This window comes from Scheffersomyces coipomensis, assembly GCF_036884675.1.
Source record: "Scheffersomyces coipomensis strain NRRL Y-17651 chromosome Unknown DFJ63scaffold_5, whole genome shotgun sequence".
NCBI lineage: Eukaryota > Fungi > Ascomycota > Pichiomycetes > Serinales > Debaryomycetaceae > Scheffersomyces > Scheffersomyces coipomensis.
This window is the reverse complement of record NW_027042896.1, coordinates 449891-470858: the sequence shown is the minus strand read 5'-3', so window position 1 is coordinate 470858 and position 20968 is coordinate 449891. Positions and strand designations below refer to the sequence as shown.

Sequence of the window (20968 nt, the reverse complement as noted above, 5' to 3'; positions counted from 1 at the left end):
GTGCAATTAGATATAATAAGCATTGATTACTTATATCCAAGATGATGTATACCAAATTAATTCTACATTTCTCACGCGCTACCACATATTCAGTTTGTTTTTGGATTTTTTTTATGGTAAGGGTCGTGTACGTTGAATAATTTTCTAAATTAAATTTTTTTCTTTTTTGAATATTTTTGTCGGTCGGTCCGTGAAGCGGAACTCAATATAATCAGAGTTACATTTAAACATTTGTATAAAGTACTCCAATTAGACTATAAATTACTGCAAAAATGGTTAAAAAGGCTAATGATAGACCAGTTGATTCATTTGCGTTTAGAACTAATGGTGGAGGGTTGAATGAAGGTGGTTCAAATAATAGTAATTCTGGATATCTTACATCCAACGAATCCAACGTCAGAGGTTCAAGTGGAGGATCCATATCAAATAATACCATTGGGGGTCCTCCAACAAGTACTATTTTACCTGCTATAAGTAATCCTGGGGTAACTACACCGCTTGGTAATGCCATTCCTGGTACTAATTCACCTTATGTTTATGGTTCACCTGGAAATTATCAACCTCAACAATTGGGAGCTTACGCCTTGCCGCATGGACCTGTACAATTGGCTCCCCCAATCCAACAAGGTCAACAACAACGACAACAACTTATGGATCAAAGTATGGGAGGTGGTGGTGGAGCTCAAAGAACAAGAATGAGAGTTAGCAAGGCTTGTGATAGATGTAGAACTCAAAAGATTAAATGTTCTGCATCATTTCCTTGTGAACCTTGTAAACGAAATAAGAAAGAATGTACATATTCTGCCATTTACAATACTCCTGGTAGTAATAATGGCATGGTTGGTATGCAAGGTAATTTGGGAAATAGTGGTGGGTCAGCTGAATTAAGAGATTTGTCTCAATTCCCACTTTCGAAACGTCAAAGAGTTTTAGTTGAACCATTTGGATTACCCGTGGTTAGTAGAACAAATGATGGAGAATATATTTCTCATTTGGAAAATAGAGTTCATTATCTTGAAAGTTTATTATCAACCAGTACTTCATCAACATTTAAACCTCCAGTTACTAAGGAACCTGAAAATCCGGAATTAGAAAAAATCTTAATAAATCCAAGTAGTAAATGGAGATTCCTGAGAAGACATCAAAATTTATTAATTAGTGAATTATGTAAATCGATGTATGAGAATTTATCTGAAGAACTGAAAAAGGAAGTCACTCTTCCAAGAACTCAATACTTTGGTTGGAATATGTCAGGATGTAGTTATATTAGTTCTGAAGAATTACCAAAATTACCTGAATTTGTTATTTTCCCCGAAGAATATGTTGATTATTATTTTAAAGAAATCAATCCTTTATTTGCTATCATTCATGAAACAGTGTTTAGAGAACAACTTTTGGCTTATGATAAGTTACTTAGGGAACAATTTTCACTTAATAAGAATGTCAATGATCGTGATTCTAAAACAAATCAAACGAGACTTTTCAGTGCAATTTTATATTTAACTTGTGCTTTATCAATCAGATTTATGGAAATGCAAAAACCAAAGGGTCCATCAATGGACAAATTAAAACTCGAAGAGAAATTATTTAAATATGGGTATCAAGTGGTTTCAATTTTAAGTTTTGAATGGGAATCATTTGAATTAGTTCAAAGTTGGTTACTAATCGCTTTATATTTAAGAGTTAGTCATCGTCAAACTTCATCCTTCCATGCGTTAGGTCAAGCTATCACTATGACAAAAGCTATGGGTATTGGCCAAGATAATCCAAAACTTCACGTTTCGACTCCTTATGAACGATTAAAAGCGAAAAGAATCTTTTGGTGTGTTTATACATTTGATAGATTATTTGGATTACAAACCGGTAGATATTGTGGATTAAGAGATGAAGATTTAGCAAGAAAATATCCAACTTTTGATTTCCAGGAAGAAACTATACGTGATGATTGGATAACTTTACCTGCGTTTGCATTAATCCATATTGCTAGAATTTCAAATTTCGTTCATACTTCAGTTGATGATAGTCCTGAATTAGTCAAATATCAACAAATCAATAAAGAATTAGTTCAATTACATGATTGGTTTAATAATAATGGATTTAGAAATTTAACTTTATTCAGTAAGATAGCTGAACCTGATATCACAGGACAATTACAACAAAAACATGGGGGAAATGTTACTATCAGTTCCTTAGTTAAAGTTCAAGTTAAATTACATTATTATGATTTAGTAATGTGTTTCCATGGAAAGATATTATTTAATTATATTGGTAGAAGAATCACAAGTCATGGTTTAAAAATTGAGATGGTTTTAGATGCATGTCATGGTATACTTGAAGTTTTAGATAAAACCAATAAAGCTGGATTATTATATACACCATGGTATTTGGTATTATTATTATTATTTAATACGGGGGTTAATGCGGTTACATTAATCAATAGTGGTATATTTGTGGATCAAGCAAGAGGGATTTTAAAAGGTACGATTCGATTATTAACTATTTTAAAGAAATCACCAGTTAGAAATGAACAAGGTAAAATCATTATTAAAGAAAGATTTAAGATGGTTAAAGAATGTTTATGGGCTTTAAAGACTGCCAATAGAATCTTATCCTTACGTTTACAAGAAGATATCAAAGCGCTTGATTCTATTGGAACCGATCATGGATCTTCAGATGTCAATAAGGCCAGTTTTATTCAATTAGGTTTGAATAATGAACCAAGAGAAGGCTCATCTACTCAATTAGAAAAACCTAAGGATGAATTTAACGACTTGTTAGAAAAACAATTGCACAGAGCTGATGATTTTATGGAACTGTCCTCGTCAAATATGGATAATAGTAACAATAGAGGAGGTGTGAATAATAATGCTAACGCTGATAATTCAACTCCTGGATCAGAACTTAATGCATTGGGAGTTACTCCAGGTGGTACAGTGATGGATAATAATGGCCCTATTGATCCTAATAGTGCTAGTGCTGATGATGTTGATAATTTATTTAGTAATCTTAGATGGTTTGATCAATGGATGGATTTCAATTATGATTTTTAAATAATTTGTATACTAGATTTATATATAAATATAGTTAAACTATAGGAATATTTGTTTCATTTATTTAGTGTTGTAGTTGGTGCCCCATATTTTAATTCTGGTGCATAAAGTTTTTCCGAGTTGTTTGGAGTGCAGGTACTTTTTTTTTAAAATCTTTTATTTTTTTTTGTTCGTGAGCCGCAAGCAGGAGAGAGACATAGAATGGAATGGAAATTATAATACCGATATTAATGGATAGTGCCCTAATTTCCAAAATAAGTACTGATTCCAAAAGCACCAACATATCCCCCACAATTTGAAAATCAGATTAGCCATTAAATAATAATAATAAAGATGAAAACCACGTAACTTACATGCACAAGGAACAAAATTTACCGCAAACGACGACATTGAAAATAAGGCAAAACACTCGGTAAAATAAAGGTGGTGGTTTGGAAGAAGCTTGAAGCTGGAGTAGAGTATAAATTAAGTATATTGCCGTCGAGGCTTGAGTCGTTCCGTAACTTATCGGAAGTAAAGGGAAGATAGAAGTTTTAGGAACGTAAATTTTAGTAGAGAGTGAGAGTATGTGAGAAGGTGGGGGGGGGGATCTAGGTAAATAAAATTTTTTTAAGATTAACTAGTATTAATAATAAAGTATTTTATGACAATTAGATGAAATAATAATTATAAATCGTTAATGGTTACATAGTAAGAGGAAATAATAGGAGTTAGGTTGTCCCCAAATAGTGTTGATTAATAATATAATACGGGGAATATATTTACAGTAGTCTCATCATGGAATAATTATCGCAATAAATTACGGAGAGAGAATAAATTTTTATTAATAATATGGAGAAACAAACCATATATCAATCAATGAATGATTCGCTTCATTATCCTACTAAATATATAGACAAATCATGCAAGTTTCATTACTATATAGTATGAAAATCAATGTCTAAAAATGTGGAGGAAATGGTGGAGGGAAGTGGTGGAGGATAGGAGAAATGAAGTCGTAAAAAAAATTGGATTTGATTAAAAATTTAACGTTGTGGGTGGAGGAGGGATAATTTCCTAATTAGGAAATGTATAGAACAGTATAATTATCTGTAGTGGGGCAATGTAAGTGAGAACGAGGGGGTGGGGTAGTTTTCTTTTTTAGAACAAAAATAGAACAAAAAAAAAAAGATTTAGTTGAAATTTTGTAGTGAGATAAGGTGCAATAGAATTCCAAAAAATCCCAAAAAATATGCATGAAGATGAAAAGGTTGACCTGGGATGGGATAGGATAGGATAGGATATTATGTACAATTTCCCTTACTTGGTTATAAACAAGCAATAACTATAAAGAGTAATACTTCTTCATGCCTGATAGGAGTTAACTAACATATTCATAGGATCATAAAAAGCAACATATATTTAAGTTTAGGCTTTTTTATGATCTAGACCTTCGCCCTATCCTAACTAATTAACAATCATAAGGAAATTTAATGGATCGTCCCTCCATTTATTGGCTTAAACCTACACTGTTTCACGGATTGTTAACATTTAAGAACTAAAACTCTAAACTAAAAATACATTAAAAGCCTAAAAATAACAACCTTTTATAAAATAATAATCATCTTTATACACCAAATCTTAAAAAAAAGCATATGATATTATGAAAGGCTTTAACGTAAAGGTCGCTTTCTGTCTAAAAATAATAATATGCAAAACTGTGTGTTCCCCCATGGGGGTACCAATTACAATGAAAAACCTTTTGATTTTTAAATATCCAAGGAACAGTGGTATGCGATTTGAGCATATGATCGTGTAAAGTATCCAACCATAGTAATTATTAACTGAAATAGCAATCTTAGTTACGGTTCCTACATTTCCAGTATTAATTGTTAAATCGGGTGAGAATAATAGACTATTTGGCTTAAGTCCCATTCTAATCCGATCATTCCCGTCGATAAAAGGTTAAAATATACGGTCTATGTAATGTAGAGCATTCCCACCCCTCCTCCTCATTCTGTTAAAATCTGCCTAATTCTACTCAATATTTACACTGATCGTTTCAGGTATAGTTGCTAGGCTAGTTATTTGGCCTAGAATGAATAAATCGAAGGAACACAATATTTGCTGCAATCCCACTACTATTATAGAAATAGGAGGCAATCCACACTTTTGATGTTTTAAGTTGCCTATTGTAGAAATTTAATTCTTGTCTTATTATTTTTATCATGTTGTTATTTTTCTAAGACACAAATCTTCTAATCTGAACAAAAAAAAAAATGATATTTAATTAAAATAAAAATAAAATAAACGACATTTTCGTAATCATTTTTTTTTTGGTTTAAATATTATCCATTTATTTTTTAATAGAGCATCGGAAAAATTTTTCACTAATTTACAGTTTAAATCAAAATCAATATGACATGAGTCAAAGAAAAGAAGATTTAGAGTGACAAGACTAAATATTTTGACAAGAAAATTTGCAATTTTTCTATTTCTTTTTATATGTATGGTTATCTGATCATACATTTTTAGATGTATTATTATTATTATTGTATTATTATTTCATCTGAATCCATCAGGTTGGGGTTTGTTTAGTTAGGGTTACGGAGTAATATTATATTTTTTTAGATTCCACAAATTCTTAATCATCTCCAAACTGGAGAAATTAGTTTGATGTAGGATGTAACGATAACACAACGTATGCTCGTTTAAAACTATAATACTGAGTGTTACATATGTAACATACCCCAAGCAATGCTTTTCATATACATAATGTCAATACGTAACTACTCATTTGATCTCAACACTCTACATTCACATACACATTCACCTCGTCATACGCGTAATTGTAAATCGGCGCCTGTAAAAATGGTAATTAAAGATGCTATATCTGTTAAAGCTTGTATCTGCCCATTTTGAATGGTCTTCTTCTACATTATTTTCTTATCATATAACTACCACAATAGTTTACTTCAATTACCACTACACATTCAATCTTTGTTCAATCCAAACAATTTAACCCATGTTAATATATATGTACATATGTCAAAGTTCAACAATTAAGCCAGCGTATAAATTTTTGAATCTTTAGTTTAACACATTTTAAATTTCCCCAAAAAATATCATACTACTGCTTATTATTTTATATTTCCCTAACCGGGGAAATGAGTCCGTCCGGAAAAACTAGATGCAGTCCTGTATATATCATTTTGTGGGTTACATATTAAATTTAATTTCTTTTTATTTTTAAAGAAAATACAACTTTGGTGTGGTTGGGGGGAGGGAATAATTAGGGTAAGACTTTGTTGTGTGCAGGTTGGAGCATGCGCCAGCTTTTAAAAATAATTTTAAATTAAATTTTCATGAGACATTTTTATTTTTTATTTTATTTATTGTTTTTTTTTTTTTTTAATTTAATTTTTTTTTTGTAAACGTTGGAGGAACAAAAAAACATCATATTCACATTCAAAAATAGCTAGATTCTATATATATATAAAACAGAATTTACGCTTTAGAAATAAAAATTATAAATTTTATAAGAATTTGTTCTTTTTAGTTAATATATATCCTATTTATCCAAGTTATACCCTTATTATTTATCGTTTCCATTATTTCCATTCATCCCCTAAATCCCCCACCGTATTAATCCATCCATATTAGCAGAATAAATATTTTTTCGTACCGGACTAATCCCTATAAGTAAAATAGATTGTGAGAAATTTACTACTACCCACAAATATATACCAATAAGACAGTCAATATCATCATGAGTAATACTGACATTGCTGCCAATATCCATAACTTATCCATTACTTCTAATGGTAAGGAAAAGAAAAATAAAGAAGAAAGGCCTTATAAATGTACATTCTGTGATAAAGCATTTCATAGATTAGAACATCAAACCAGACATATAAGAACTCATACGGGTGAAAAGCCTCATGCTTGTACTTTTCCAGGTTGTACTAAAAGATTTAGCAGATCTGATGAATTAACAAGACATTTAAGAATTCATAATAATCCAACTTCAAGAAAGAGAAAGAATAAATTAGATATGGGTGAAGTAAATGTATCTTCCACTACCACCACTACTCTTGAACCATTATCAGTTCAACCACCTACTACTGCTGTATTTCAACCAGTGTCAACAGCTATACCATTTTCAGTAGATAGAAATGGTAATCCAATATATCATCAACCATACCCAGTTTATTTCATTCCTCAACAACAAATGGCAGCTCCAACCAATCAACAAGGTCAACCACAACAACCACAACCATATGCTTATATGCCAATACCGCCTAATGCCCAATCTCAAGTTGCCGTTCCAGTCCAAGTTCAACAACATATCAATCAGCAACAAATTCAACAGCAACAACCTGTACCTCAACAACATTATCAACAGACTGGTACTGCTCTTTTCTCATTACCTTCATCTCCAACAGGTTTCCAGCATTTTACCAACACCAATACAATCAATAATAGTAATGCTACTACTAATTCTAGACCATTAACACAAAGAACCGTTTCTTCCGATGGATTAAGAATGCAACAACAATCACAACAATTCACCAGTTCATTACCAGTTCCAATCATTAGTAAATCAGATTCTGCTTCATCTATAAGTTCTAGTGGTCCAGTATTTAGTCAAGCTGGAACTGCATCAACTGCCAATTCAGCCATTCAATCATTAGGAACTTCACCTGATACTTCATCCAATTCTACTTTAATGCAGCCTCCATTCCATCATAAACCAACTGCTCTGATCAGTAATTTGAATGAATACTTTTTACAAAATCAACAAAAGACAAGATTATTTGGTTCTTCAACTTCATTAAGTTCATTAAGTAAATTGAAACAATCTAATTCAGGAAGTAATTTAGCATCATTATCATCATTCCAAAGATTAACTCCAATCAAATCAACTTTGAATAGTACTAATTCATCTAGTAATGTTTTAAATCAACAAAGATCTACTTTCACCTTACCTAAACAAGTTAGTTCCACCTCATTAAACTTGGAATTCTTCAACAACAACAATAACAACAACAACAATAACAATCATAATAGTACTGGATATAATCAAAATGGTCCATCAAATAAGAAATCAAGACCAAATTCTCCAACTCAATCACTGGGTCAATTATTCATGATGAGTTCAGTATCAGCCAGTAGTTCCGGTAGTAATGGAAGTTTGAACGGAACTAATTCATCTAATGGTATGGTTCCATCAGCTGTCAGTAATAGTAGTAGTGGTATTCGTAAAGGTGGACAATTTATAATTTCACCAAATGAAACTCCATTACAAACTCCATCTCATTCACCCCATTTACAACCTCAAGCATATCAAGAAAACATGATCAGTACTGCTGCTCAAACCATTGCTAATGAAAAAGAGAAATCTGGAGTTGTTGTAAGTCCTTCAGCTATTCCTCAAAGTATTGCTACTACAGGTACTACATTACCTCCTATTCGTTCAGTTTTAAGTTTTACATCATTGAACAATTATCCATCACCAGCATTTATGACACCAAATGGTAATGCTGATGTTGAAAAGAAGAATGATATGAAATTATCAAGTATTATGAGTTAGGTTAGGTTATGTTATGTCAGGTTATAAAGTTATGAGTTTTATGATTACGTTTTTGGGTTAGTTTAGAATAGTATATAGTATATTATTGATTATGACAATAGAGACAAAATTAATATATATTAGTATTATTAAGAGATAAGAATAAATGTAGATTTAAAGGTGAATCAGACCAAACAAGATTTCGGAAGAAGTGGTATGGTACGACCATACTTTAAAAAGTGCATAAAGTTTCTATATTTAAAGATTGGCGGACGATATGAAGTATGATATGATACGTAAGGAAGAAAAAAGCATTTGACGTCCTGTATATATATGAATAAAAAAAAACCACCAAAGCGACAAGAAAATATTGTCACGTTACAGCAAAATGGTCATAAAAAGCCACCAAGAAAATACCCATTTCTGCCACAACATCTTCACAAAACCATAATTTTCTTAAAAGAGTTGTAAAACATCTAATGGAGAAAATGGGAAAGCATAATAGGGGAAAGATCTTCAGTGTTTGTAACCCTTGAAATAGAATTTCAAAGGAATATTCTTTTTTAATCGTTCTAGAAAATAGTTAATAAACTTTAATGAGTTATTTTCAGGATACCTAATAGTGTCGTGAACTTATTTGAATAATGTGAGTTGGAGAAAAGGGATACGAAAGAAGAAAGGAAGGAACTTACAGAATAAAAATGTAATGTAGGCTGTACCTAACTCATGATTTTATTGTGGGAAAATTGATTCCCCATAAAATCATATATTTTACGCTGGTAGTAGCTCATAGTTAGTGCGATAATTACGGTAGTGATAGAGATTATGGGTAATTCTGGATAAATTATAGGAATTTTTGTGAATTTGGAATAATTAGCTCATGTTAAACCACCATTAAAACTTTTGCCCTATTAAAATTTCTCCACATTATTATTTGAATACCGGGATAACTATGCGTTAAAATTCTTACATAAAAAGATTTAAAAGCAAGCAAATAGAGAGACAATGTACTGATCAAACAATCTGTGGAGTGATAGATAGATAATACTATTGGAGGAAGAGTTTACCCGGGAAAACTACCCCACACACGCACTATTTATCGGATAGAATAAGCAATCATATAGTAAACATAGGTACAAAAACGGTATACTTTAAGCAAGAAGTTTAGATAAAATATAATATGAATGGATTATTATTTGATTGTTACCCCATAATAGAAAATAGAGTGCAGCTAAAAATTATTTTAGTGAGAAGTGAGAAATATGTGAGGGATTCGACCTTCTTTATTAAATTATTCCGAAAATATAAATTTTTCCCTTTGACGTCCACAAAATGAAATGTTTTTATTATAGTGAATTACGATAGATCTGTAGTAAATAGTACGGAGAATATATTTAGTTAGGGAGTGAGGGGTAGGTCTAGAAGAATCTTAGTAGATCCGTTACTGTAGTAGTTCAGATCTTTAAATATTGCACTCTGGTAGTAAGTTACGACAGATTAAACAGAGTATATGTATAAAGATAGGTGAGATTATTTGATTAAGATTAGAGATTAAAACTTGAATGTAAGGTTAATATATAGGGGTAAACAGGCTTTATCGATAATATATTTTTATCCAGCAATTGTTATAGAAAATAGTATAAAAGAACAGACGAAACTAGAAAGGGCCACGCTTTCTTTTCTTCCTATATTGTATTAGCTTGCTTGAGCAAGTTAATCCAGTCCTATAAATATACGATAACGCTTATGTTTAATTGAAAGGCGGTTACATGTTAAACTTGAAACTAGTGATTATTTTTTATACTGTACTATAGAATATAAGCTCTAGTTTAAGGTCTAACCACAGATAAAAAAAAATAGGTCAAGAAAATAAATAAAATAAAATAAAATAAAATAATAATTAACAATTGTGATATCGGAATAAAGGATAAATAGGTACGAAGTAGTTACAGTTATAGGTCATTGTTATGGGTTATTATTCCTATTATTATATTATCTAATTATGGGGATTGGAGGTGAAGTGTGGTGAGGTGGGGTTAGGACAGGATATACCTACTACCCCTCCCCCACTTTTTTACTTAAACTGCAAATAACTAATACTAAACAGATCAAAAAAGTATAGGTCGTGTGGAATGGCAAAAGAAATATTCCCCCACCTCAATTAGGTAGTGTAACCGTCTCACTCAAAATTTAATTATGAAAAAAAGGTCGAAGCGGGAATAAATTATATACAGGACGAAGAATATAACAGCAATACAAAATTATCGTTGAAATACATTAACACCTTAATATATGGGGTAATATCAGAAGTATCATCAATTTCAAATTCATTTACTTAGTTCAATAAAAGTTTAATTAGACAAAAACATATCATCTAATAATTCAATTGATGATACATGTTAAGATTCAACTATATAATCAATGTCTGCCTGTCTGCCTGTTGCCTGTTTTTTTTTTTATTTTTTTTTGACGTCAGATCTCTCATCCCCTTTTTTTGTGGTTTGGTATATTTTGTTTAAACTTTTTAGTGGGGGAGACGAATTATACTAGTAGAATATTGATTGAATTTATTAATATACGTAAAAAGTAAGTAAAGCAGAAGGTTCAATTAGGTAGAACCTTCACTATAAACCAACTCTATCACTGATTTTGGCTGTTAAAATAGGAGTTACCAAAATCAATTGTTCGGATAATTTCTGAGTAAGTAAGGTGTACGCATACCAAGAAGGTAAATCATGAATACCACAAGAATGAATGATTGAAAATTAACAACTAAGAAAAGAATTGAGTAGAAAATTATAATAGTTACAAAAGCCATATTATATATACTTGAAGCCTTAGAAACATACCCATTATCTATAAATAAATAGTAGAAATAATAGATGAAACTTTACACAGATACGTTCAAAAATTTGACAATTGAAGGTGAATTCAGTTCCAATTCATATAATAGAAAGGTCCAAGCACAGTACAGATACACATAGTGGTTTATGTGTTGAGTTTTTTTTATTTATTTTAGTTTTTGACTAAAATTAATCAAATTCGGAACCAGTTTCTTACCCATAAATTCGGAATACGTTTTTGTGTAAATATTCATTTTTTCATTCATAAAATTTAATTCTGATCGATGAAAAATGGGGAATATAAATAACCCTTCAAACCTCCTCAATTGATTTATAAAATTTGATTTGTTATATTCTTTTCCTTTCTCTTCTTCTTCTTCTCATTAATTAATATTCTTATTATTCTTAACTTAAGTATTTATATATATTAATATCATCATCATGGCTACTTTAAAATTAAATTCTGGTCATTTAATGCCATTAGTTGGTTTTGGTTGTTGGAAAGTTGACAACGCCACTGCTGCTGAACAAATCTACAATGCCATTAAAGTCGGATATAGATTATTCGATGGTGCTGAAGATTACGGTAATGAAAAAGAAGTTGGTGATGGTATCAACAAAGCTATTAAAGATGGTTTAGTTAAAAGAGAAGAATTATTCATTACTTCTAAATTATGGAATAATTTCCATGATCCAAAAAACGTTGAAACCGCTTTAAACAGAACTTTAAGTGATTTAAAATTAGATTATGTTGATTTATTCTTAATCCATTTCCCAATTTCTTTTAAATTTGTTCCATTAGAAGAAAAATATCCACCTGGTTTTTACTGTGGTGATGGTGACAATTTCCATTATGAAAATGTTACATTATTACAAACTTGGAAAGCTTTAGAAAAATTAGTTAAAGCTGGTAAAATTAAGTCCATTGGTATTTCTAACTTCACTGGTGCTTTAATTTACGATTTATTAAGAGATGCTGAAATCCCACCAGCTGTCTTACAAATTGAACATCATCCATACTTACAACAACCAAGATTAGTTGAATGGGTTCAATCTAAAGGTATTGCTATTACTGCTTATTCATCATTTGGTCCTCAATCTTTCTTAGAATTAAACCATTCTAAAGCTTTAGTTACTGAAACTTTATTCAAACATGCTACTGTTTTAACTATTGCTGAAAGAGTTAAAAGAACTCCAGCTCAAGTTTTATTAAGATGGGCTTCTCAAAGAAACATTGCTATTATTCCAAAATCAAATAATCCAGGTAGATTAGCTCAAAATTTGGAAGTTAATGATTTCGATTTAACTGAAGCTGATTTCGAAGCTATTTCTAAATTAGATGTTGGTTTAAGATTCAACGATCCATGGGATTGGGATAAGATTCCAATCTTTGTCTAATCTATTTAGAGAGAGAAAAGGATTACAAAAAAATATTGTTTATTAGTATTTAGTCTTTTTTAAATCATTTATTAAATATATAATATAATTTTTAAGAAAAATAAGTGTTGCGAAAAATAATTTAGATTGAATCTAATACTGCTTTTCTACCTAAATTTAATAATTTTAAAGTCGATACAAAATCATCACGATTAATATAAGCACCACACATTCTTCTCTTACCGGTGAATTCAGTTCTAGAATGGAAACATCTCCAATTATCAAATATCAAACATTGACCTGGTTTTAATTGATAAAATAATTCATTGGTTGGATCATTTATAATTGATACCCAATGTTTAATGGCAGTATAGAATTTTGGAACATCATTTGGATCAACCCAATTATCCATGGTTGATCTATCACTTTGATTCCAACGAACTTGAATTAATTCTCCTTCATCATTAAGTTTGAAAATAGGTTGGGGGATATCTGGTTGAATACAAACTTTCTCTTCACCAGCTGAATGAGCTGGGATTTTAATCTTGGTGAATAATTCATAACTTTGAGGATATTTTTCACGTAAGATTTGAGCACATTGGAAAGCATCAACCAATGAGGTAGTCCCACCTTCACCATCATGATATAATAAATGAAATAATTGTAATCCAGGTGTATCTGACCAATAAGTACCATCAGTATGACAAGAAATATCAAAATTTGTATAAGCAGTATCATTCTTGGATAAATCACTAGTAAAATCCCAAAATCCTCCATAATGAGTTGGTCTAATATAAGATAATTTTTCACATAAGCGTTCGGTATCTTCAGGAGTTACAGGAACATTATCAATGAGACAGAAACCATATTTCCAAATTTTTAAACTCCAATCTTTGATAGCTTGTTCTTGATCGGTTTCATCACTTGATTGAATTATGGTGTTGAAATCAACGGTAGGTAATTTATGTTTGATATCATTTACTTTCCAATATGATTGAGCTAAAATGGTTTGTTCACCTTTTAATTTCAAATTATTGGGGATTAATTTTGGTTGATAAGAATGTAAATATAACCAATCGAATTGATAAGTACTACTATGATTATCTTGATCCCAAGTGATAGTTAAACCGGTTTTATCATTATTACTATCGATTTTAATTGGTTTGATATCATCTCTAATGAAAGAAGAATTCAATAATCGTTGTTTGGTGGTAGGATAATAACATTTTTCACAATGACAATTATCACGAAGCCAAATATAATGAAATCGAGAAGTTTGATTATCGGTCCAATTGATTAAAAGTTGTAACGATTCATCATCTGATTTAGTGGATGAGATGGAGTATGAAGTTGACTCCGAGGGGGTGGCTTCAGTTGAAATAGGCATACTTAATCAATTCGTTAAAGAAGTTGAAGTTATACAAGAAGAAGATCAAAGTGATATTAAATATGAAAAAAAAAATGTAGTTGAACAAATCCAAACGGAATTTTTTTCCTTTTATCGCCCGCTCGTTGTTAGATTCCCCATACTTCAAAACAAGATACCACACCTGCATATAATCTTAATCAATTTTTGTCATTTTTTTTAATCTCTTTTGTCTGGTCTTTTAATTTAAATTGTCTGATAAACAAAAAAACCCCCTCGCTCGCCCGCCACCCCTGTTAAACCAAAATCTCAAATCATCACTCAACTCAAAAATCAAAAACCCTCATCATCTGGAAATAAACATAACAAAATTTGAATTTATCAACTGTCTTAAAAAAAAGGCAGCACCATCATCAACTATTTACAACCAACCAGTCATATCATACACCATCAATCAATCAATTCAGCTACTGAGCAATCAATCAAACGATCGATCGTTCAATCATTCAATCGATTAATATAATCAATCAGGGTGGCTGACTGACTGACTGACTGACAGTGTGGAAAGTGTGTTAATTGCAATCATATCACTTGTCTAAATTTAGAGCTGATCTAATTTTGTAAATAAACATTATATAAATAGAGTTGACTTTAAATATCCATCATGTCAACTATGGTAGCTAATGGGAATTCATCTTCCTCAATCTCACCTAGCACCATAACAACATCGTCATCAACGGCAATGACCCCATCATCTTCTTCATCATCATCAACTTCACCATCTTCAAATTCATTGCCGCCTAATTCAATCTCATCATCTCATAATAACGTACTCTTGAATCTACTGCTGCATCCAGATTGGGTATCTATGGATATGGATAAATTAGGTAAATCTTTCTATAATGGTGAAGATCAACCTTTAAATGATCATATTAAAAATTTAAAGATAAAATCAATTCAGGAATCAATCTCTTCATCATCTCATTCAAATCAATTAGACAATTTAATCAATTATCTGAGATCCAATGATGGTCTTATTAATAATGATTTTAGATCCATTATTTGGCCCATATTATTAGGTATGAATTATGATAATCAATCATTAGAATCATCATCAGATAGTACTGCAACGATTGTTACTCCAACCAGTAATAACGGTAGCAATACTAATAGTAGTACCAAATTAAATGCTATTTCAGCATCATTCTTCCTTGAATATCTTAATAATAATGATTTATTACCTCATAAAGATGAAGATCAAGTTAAATTAGATATTCAAAGATCATTCACAATATTAAATCATATTCAATCTTTGCAATCACATCTTCAAAATGAATCTTATACTACTATTTTTTCACCATCTGATATGAATGAATTAAAAAAGAAATTATTGAATCTAATCATTAAAATTTTAAGAAAATACCCTACTTTACATTATTATCAAGGGTTTCATGATATTGCCAGCATAATCTTATTAGTTTGTTATAATAACAATAATAATAATGACTCACATGAAGACAATGATGATAATGATTCTCGTTCCTCACCTACAACCAATTGTACTGGAAATTACAATATAAATGAAGAATTAGCATTCAAATTATTAGAACGTTTCACGATTTTCCATTTACGTGATTTTATGATTAATGATATCACTCTTTCTACTAATCATTTAAAATTGATTCCAACTTTATTAGAAATTATCGATCCTACATTATTTGAATTAATTAAACAGACAAGTAATCAATATTTGATGTCAGATGGTTTACATTATGATTACAACTTTTATCAAAGTCTTTCATGTATTTTAACGCTTTACAGTCATGATATTTCTAATATTCAACATCTTTTAATCCTTTGGGATTTCATTTTAAGTTATAATTCCATCATTATTAGTGTCTATATCTATGTGGCAACCTTACTTTATGTTAAAGATGAATTATTTTCCAAATTGAATATTGATGATGAAACTGATAATTATGATTTTAGTAATATCGATCCTGATTTAGTTCATACTTTAACTTCACCAACTAGTTTATTTGATGGATTATCTGATAATGGGCTTATTAAAATCTTAAATAAAGCTAAAGAATTAATTGAAACTTATCCTATTGAAGGCTTGAAGAATGCAAATTCAACGTTTGATATTTGGTTTAATCAGTTCAATCCTCATTCCGTATTATTAACTTCCTCCAATATAAACTTTGATAATTTTTATAAATTTAAACATTATGAACATTTATTAATCAATGACGTTTTAAAACAAACCCATAATAACATTTCATTTAGTGAATTACTTCAATCACAAGAAGATGAAATTGCCAAACAAACCATCTTTGATTTAGAAACTAAACAGAAAATCCTTGAACAACAAGAAGAATTGGCCAATTCAGTCATATCTGAAAATAGTTTTGATTCACATTCAAATCCTCATCTGTTATCATCATCATTAAGTTTAACATCAACTTCTTCATCTTCTATAAACTCCAAAATAGCGCATACTTCATCAATGATCTTTAAAAAGTTATTCAAAATTGAAAATTCGATATTATCTAGCCCAATTATTCCATCATCACCACTCCTGAATGATAAAGATGATAAAGATAATAAAAAATTAATCAATAGAAATAAAAATACTCATTTAATCTTCAGCAATATTTATAAAATCAGCTTTACCATTGGGTTTATTGGATTTTTAATTCATTTCCTTTTAATTAAAAATAATCCAAACTTTTATAATCATAATGCTTTCAATCTATTTAATATTAATAGTTTTACATCTCCCCTTAAGGATTTAAGTCATTCACTTTTAATTCAACATGAAAATCCCATCAATTCCATCACAAATGAAATATCAAACATAAGTGCTGATATCATAAGTGATGTTGGTGGAGCTATTAATGATGTTTGTACATTTGTTAAACAATCAGAAATAGTTCATCAAGGGATAAATTTTGGTCAAGTTGGTCTTGGCGGTTTAAGAAATACCTTATATGGATTTATTACTTAGTAACGTTACTTTACACTATTTGATCCTTATATGGTTTCTTGTTTTAATCTTCTCTTTTTTTTTTCTTTTTTTTGGTGATATTTTATAATCTTCAGTTCTTTTATATACTTTTGTTGTTGTACATATCTTATATTTTTATTTATTTATGATTGGTTTTTTCACATCTTAACATTATCATTTTCATACCCCGTATATACGTTCCTACTTTAATTATTTATTTTATATATATAACGTTTTAATGTTATTTTTAATGTTCATTAAAGAAAAAGTATCCTATTTAGCTCGTTACTATATACCAATATCAATTTCATAAACTAAGACCGTATCAGTAAAACTTGAATGACCCCAACCTCTATTTCCACTTGCACTAACCATGAATCTACCAGTCTCATCCACATAAAGCGAACTTAACGTACCACCTTGATGACCGGGGATAATTAAGAATGGAGTAGCTTGTTTCTTTGCATTGGCTGCCACATTGGCATGTTCATCATAAAGAGTCAAATCATATAATCTGATATTATCGTTGGAACCACATAAGAGGAAATTATTATTAGGCATGGTTGATATTGAACTTACTGGACCGGATATTTTTGGGAATTGTAATAATTTCAGAACGTTAGGGGTCATGGTATCTTTATTTATCCCTGATTTTGATGATCTCTTGAATGGCATTTTTATGGAGAATTCTTCAACGGTACTGTTTCTTCTACCGGCGTATATATATTCACCACAATTGGACCATGTGGATGACATACACCATGGTGGAACTCCATCTGATATTCCAAGTCTTAAGACTGGGTTTTGTACTCTGGCATCCCAGATATTGATCGTACCGTCTATACTTGAACTCATGAAGATATCTTCATTTTTATAAGTTTTATTCGTCACTTTTGAATTATTGAATACTGGTTGTGGACTTGATTTATCTTGTTCTTCTTCTGCTTTTCTATTTTCTTCTTTAACTGTTACCTCATTTCCATTGGCTTCAACTTTAACATCACCGTCTGCATCAACGTCACTTTCACCAAATAAGGAATCAACATCCTCATCATCACCATTAGCTGTAGTTCCATTCCCATTAGTTATATTATTAGTGGCTGCTGTTGTTGGAGGAACTACGGACTCTTCTTCAAAATCTAATGACAAATCAGTTAAACCCATTGGTCTATATTGAATGTTTGATATTTGACCAGTACTACCCGTGAATAACGTAGTTGTCTTTCCTGTATTAAGATCCCATTCTCTTATAGTTTTATCCCATGAACCTGATAAAAATTTATCTTGAGCTGTATTTAATTTTAACACTGATACGGCATTATTATGACCTTCATTTAATGACCAATTACTTTCTATTTTTTTATTATTGGAATGCAGAAAATAATGATGAATAGTATTTTCATTATATCTCATAGTATACAATGAGATCCCACCGGATAATAACCCTGATAAACACCAATAACCTGAACGTTCAACATCTAAGGCATATACAGGATTTACTTTTGGTTCGTAACTGACCGACCCTGTACTAAAATCACTTAATTTCAATTTAGGGTTAATATTCATTAATTCTTTTCTTGTCATTGGTTGTTCATTTTCCCAATATGAACAAATTACACCAGCTTTGGTTAAGGAATCAGCTACTAAATTATGTTTTTGAGCCATGGTTAAGGGGGATTTACCTTGGATTGAGGCAATGAAATCATATTTTCTAATGAATCCATCCTCACCACCAGTTAATATCCATTTAGGACCTTCAGTGAACGCTAATGAATGACATTGGGAAGTATACGGTATGGCCACTGATGGTATTATATCGAATTCAGTGGCGACTTTAGCTTTGGATATGAATTCATCTCGGAAGCTTTTCTCTTCGATGATTTGTTCCAGGGTTTCATCTGATTTGGGTTTTTCAGAATCATCATCACTGTCTATGTCGGCATCTTCTTTTTGGTCTTTATCTTTGTTATCCTCGGTGGTGGTTGATTTGGATTCGGGATGAGATTCATCTTCTGGTTGTTGTTTATCTTGTTGAGATTGAGGATCTTTAGCATCTTCCTGAGATTTTCTTTCCTTATCTGTTTCTGTTTTATCATCTAACATTAATATATCTTCTGTTTCATCTTTTTGAAGTTCCAGAGATGGAGGTTTTAAATCTTCTTGAGTTTCTTTGGCATCTATGAATTTTTCATTATCATCATCATCTTCATCCTCCTCGTCTTCATCATCATCTTCTTCATCACCTCCGGATCCAGTTTTATTCTTGCTAGTATTTTCTTCCTCTTCGTCCTCTTCTTCTTCTTCATCATCTTCACCATCACCACCTTCACCTTCTTCTTCCATTTCTTCATCCTCTTCATCTTCTTCATCCTCATCTTCATCATCAGCCTCTTCTTCATCATCTTCATCCCCTTCGCCATCACCGTCGCCGTCTTCATCTTCCTCCTCCTCTTCATCGTCATCATCGTTATCATTCTCTATATTTTCATCTTGTTCAATTTCACCATAATTACCTTGATTTCTATCATCAACTTCTTCTTCTTCCTCTTCATCTTCTAACATTTCATCATCATTCTCCACGTTGAATAAGTCATCCTGTTCAATTGACGCCATAATGTCTCGTGATATATAGATAAATGCAAATAAAGTATATGATTAGTTAAATAGAAAAATATAATTTTTGTGTTTTTGTTGGTATTGAAAAATAAACAGAAAATAAGCTTAAATATTGTTCTGTTCGAGGTTATTTAATGTCTTTTTTCACCAATGTTGAAGTAACCAGTTGTTGTAATGGATGGAGGGATATGTCTATAATACAATGATATAATGCAAATGATTCAACTTGATTCAAATTTGAAATTAATCTAACGTTATGCTAACTTATAGTATTTTGATCAATCATACTCGGAAAAAAAAGACAGTGCTTTTAGGTGTGTTGTTATATACAGGATATTCAAAATTTTCATTTATAAAGAAGATTGATGATGGATACTAATGACTTCAAAGGAGGTTATATGGATTAATCAATTGATCAATTGACAGACTACAAAGGGTTATCAGGTATAAATAAGTATAATTCATTCATGAATCAATTGATAAATATCAATTGATGTAAAAGAGAACTATAAACCATAAACATAATTGAATATATATATATATAATAATGAGAAATCAATAATTGATTAACCCATTTATTCATAAATCCAACCGAATAAAGCTGGTTTGTAATCAACTAATTCTTCTTTTTTGAACCATAAACCGATTTCTCTGTTAGCAGATTCAACGGAATCAGAACCATGAGCAACATTTCTACCAGTTTCAATAGCGTAATCACCTCTGATGGTACCTGGAGCAGATTGTAAAGGGTTGGTGGCACCTAAAATGGCTCTACCTTGCTTGACAGCATCTTTACCTTCCCAAACAGTAGCTAAGACTGGGCCAGATAACATGTAAGATAATAAGGATGGGAAAAATGGTTTGGTTTGTAAATCTTCATAATGTTCTCTTAATAAAGATTCAGTTGGGTGAACTAATTTAATACCAACTAATTTGAAACCTCTGTTTTCAAATCTGGATAAGATTGGGGCAATTAAACCTCTTTGGACACCATCTGGTTTGATAGCAATGAAAGTTCTTTCGTTAGACATGTTTGATATGATGAATTGATAGATAATTAAAGAAGAAGAAGGAACAAGTTCATTGAAAATTTAATGTGCTGTAAAATTTTTTTTGTCGACACCCAAATTTTGTGTCACAAACCATTTTTCTCCA

General features: G+C 30.8%; 7 protein-coding genes across 7 annotated transcripts; 4 read left to right on the top strand and 3 right to left on the bottom strand. All coding sequences in view use genetic code 12, as the record gives it.

Annotated features, from left to right (window-relative positions):
- Positions 1-662: 662 nt before the first annotated feature.
- On the top strand, positions 663-3050 carry CTA7 (Cta7p; the record flags this gene model as incomplete). Its single annotated transcript, XM_064905139.1, has 3 exons — positions 663-825; positions 892-2838; positions 2917-3050. 3 exons carry the CDS (start codon positions 663-665, stop codon positions 3048-3050), a joined length of 2244 nt encoding a protein of 747 aa, XP_064760914.1.
- Positions 3051-6465: 3415 nt separating this feature from the next.
- MIG1 (transcription factor) lies at positions 6466-8762 on the top strand. Its single transcript, XM_064905497.1, has one exon. The coding sequence runs from the start codon at positions 6799-6801 to the stop codon at positions 8620-8622; it is 1824 nt and encodes a 607-aa protein (XP_064760913.1). The 5' UTR covers positions 6466-6798; the 3' UTR covers positions 8623-8762.
- Positions 8763-11885: 3123 nt separating this feature from the next.
- GRE3 (trifunctional aldehyde reductase/xylose reductase/glucose 1-dehydrogenase (NADP(+))) lies at positions 11886-12842 on the top strand (the record flags this gene model as incomplete). The annotated part of the gene is made up of 1 exon (XM_064907497.1): positions 11886-12842. One exon carries the CDS (start codon positions 11886-11888, stop codon positions 12840-12842), a length of 957 nt encoding a protein of 318 aa, XP_064760912.1.
- Positions 12843-12947: 105 nt separating this feature from the next.
- Positions 12948-14616, bottom strand: DFJ63DRAFT_319815 (uncharacterized protein). Its single transcript, XM_064907113.1, has one exon. It carries the CDS (start codon positions 14206-14208, stop codon positions 12964-12966), a length of 1245 nt encoding a protein of 414 aa, XP_064760911.1. The 5' UTR covers positions 14209-14616; the 3' UTR covers positions 12948-12963.
- A 178-nt stretch (positions 14617-14794) lies between these two features.
- GYP8 (Gyp8p) lies at positions 14795-17449 on the top strand. Its single transcript, XM_064907112.1, has one exon. It carries the CDS (start codon positions 14852-14854, stop codon positions 17195-17197), a length of 2346 nt encoding a protein of 781 aa, XP_064760910.1. The 5' UTR covers positions 14795-14851; the 3' UTR covers positions 17198-17449.
- Positions 17450-17485: 36 nt separating this feature from the next.
- DFJ63DRAFT_288650 (SAGA complex subunit) lies at positions 17486-19810 on the bottom strand (the record flags this gene model as incomplete). The annotated part of the gene is made up of 1 exon (XM_064905159.1): positions 17486-19810. One exon carries the CDS (start codon positions 19808-19810, stop codon positions 17486-17488), a length of 2325 nt encoding a protein of 774 aa, XP_064760909.1.
- A 578-nt stretch (positions 19811-20388) lies between these two features.
- YNK1 (nucleoside diphosphate kinase) lies at positions 20389-20844 on the bottom strand (the record flags this gene model as incomplete). Its single annotated transcript, XM_064908364.1, has 1 exon — positions 20389-20844. One exon carries the CDS (start codon positions 20842-20844, stop codon positions 20389-20391), a length of 456 nt encoding a protein of 151 aa, XP_064760908.1.
- Between the last annotated feature and the right edge of the window lie 124 nt (positions 20845-20968).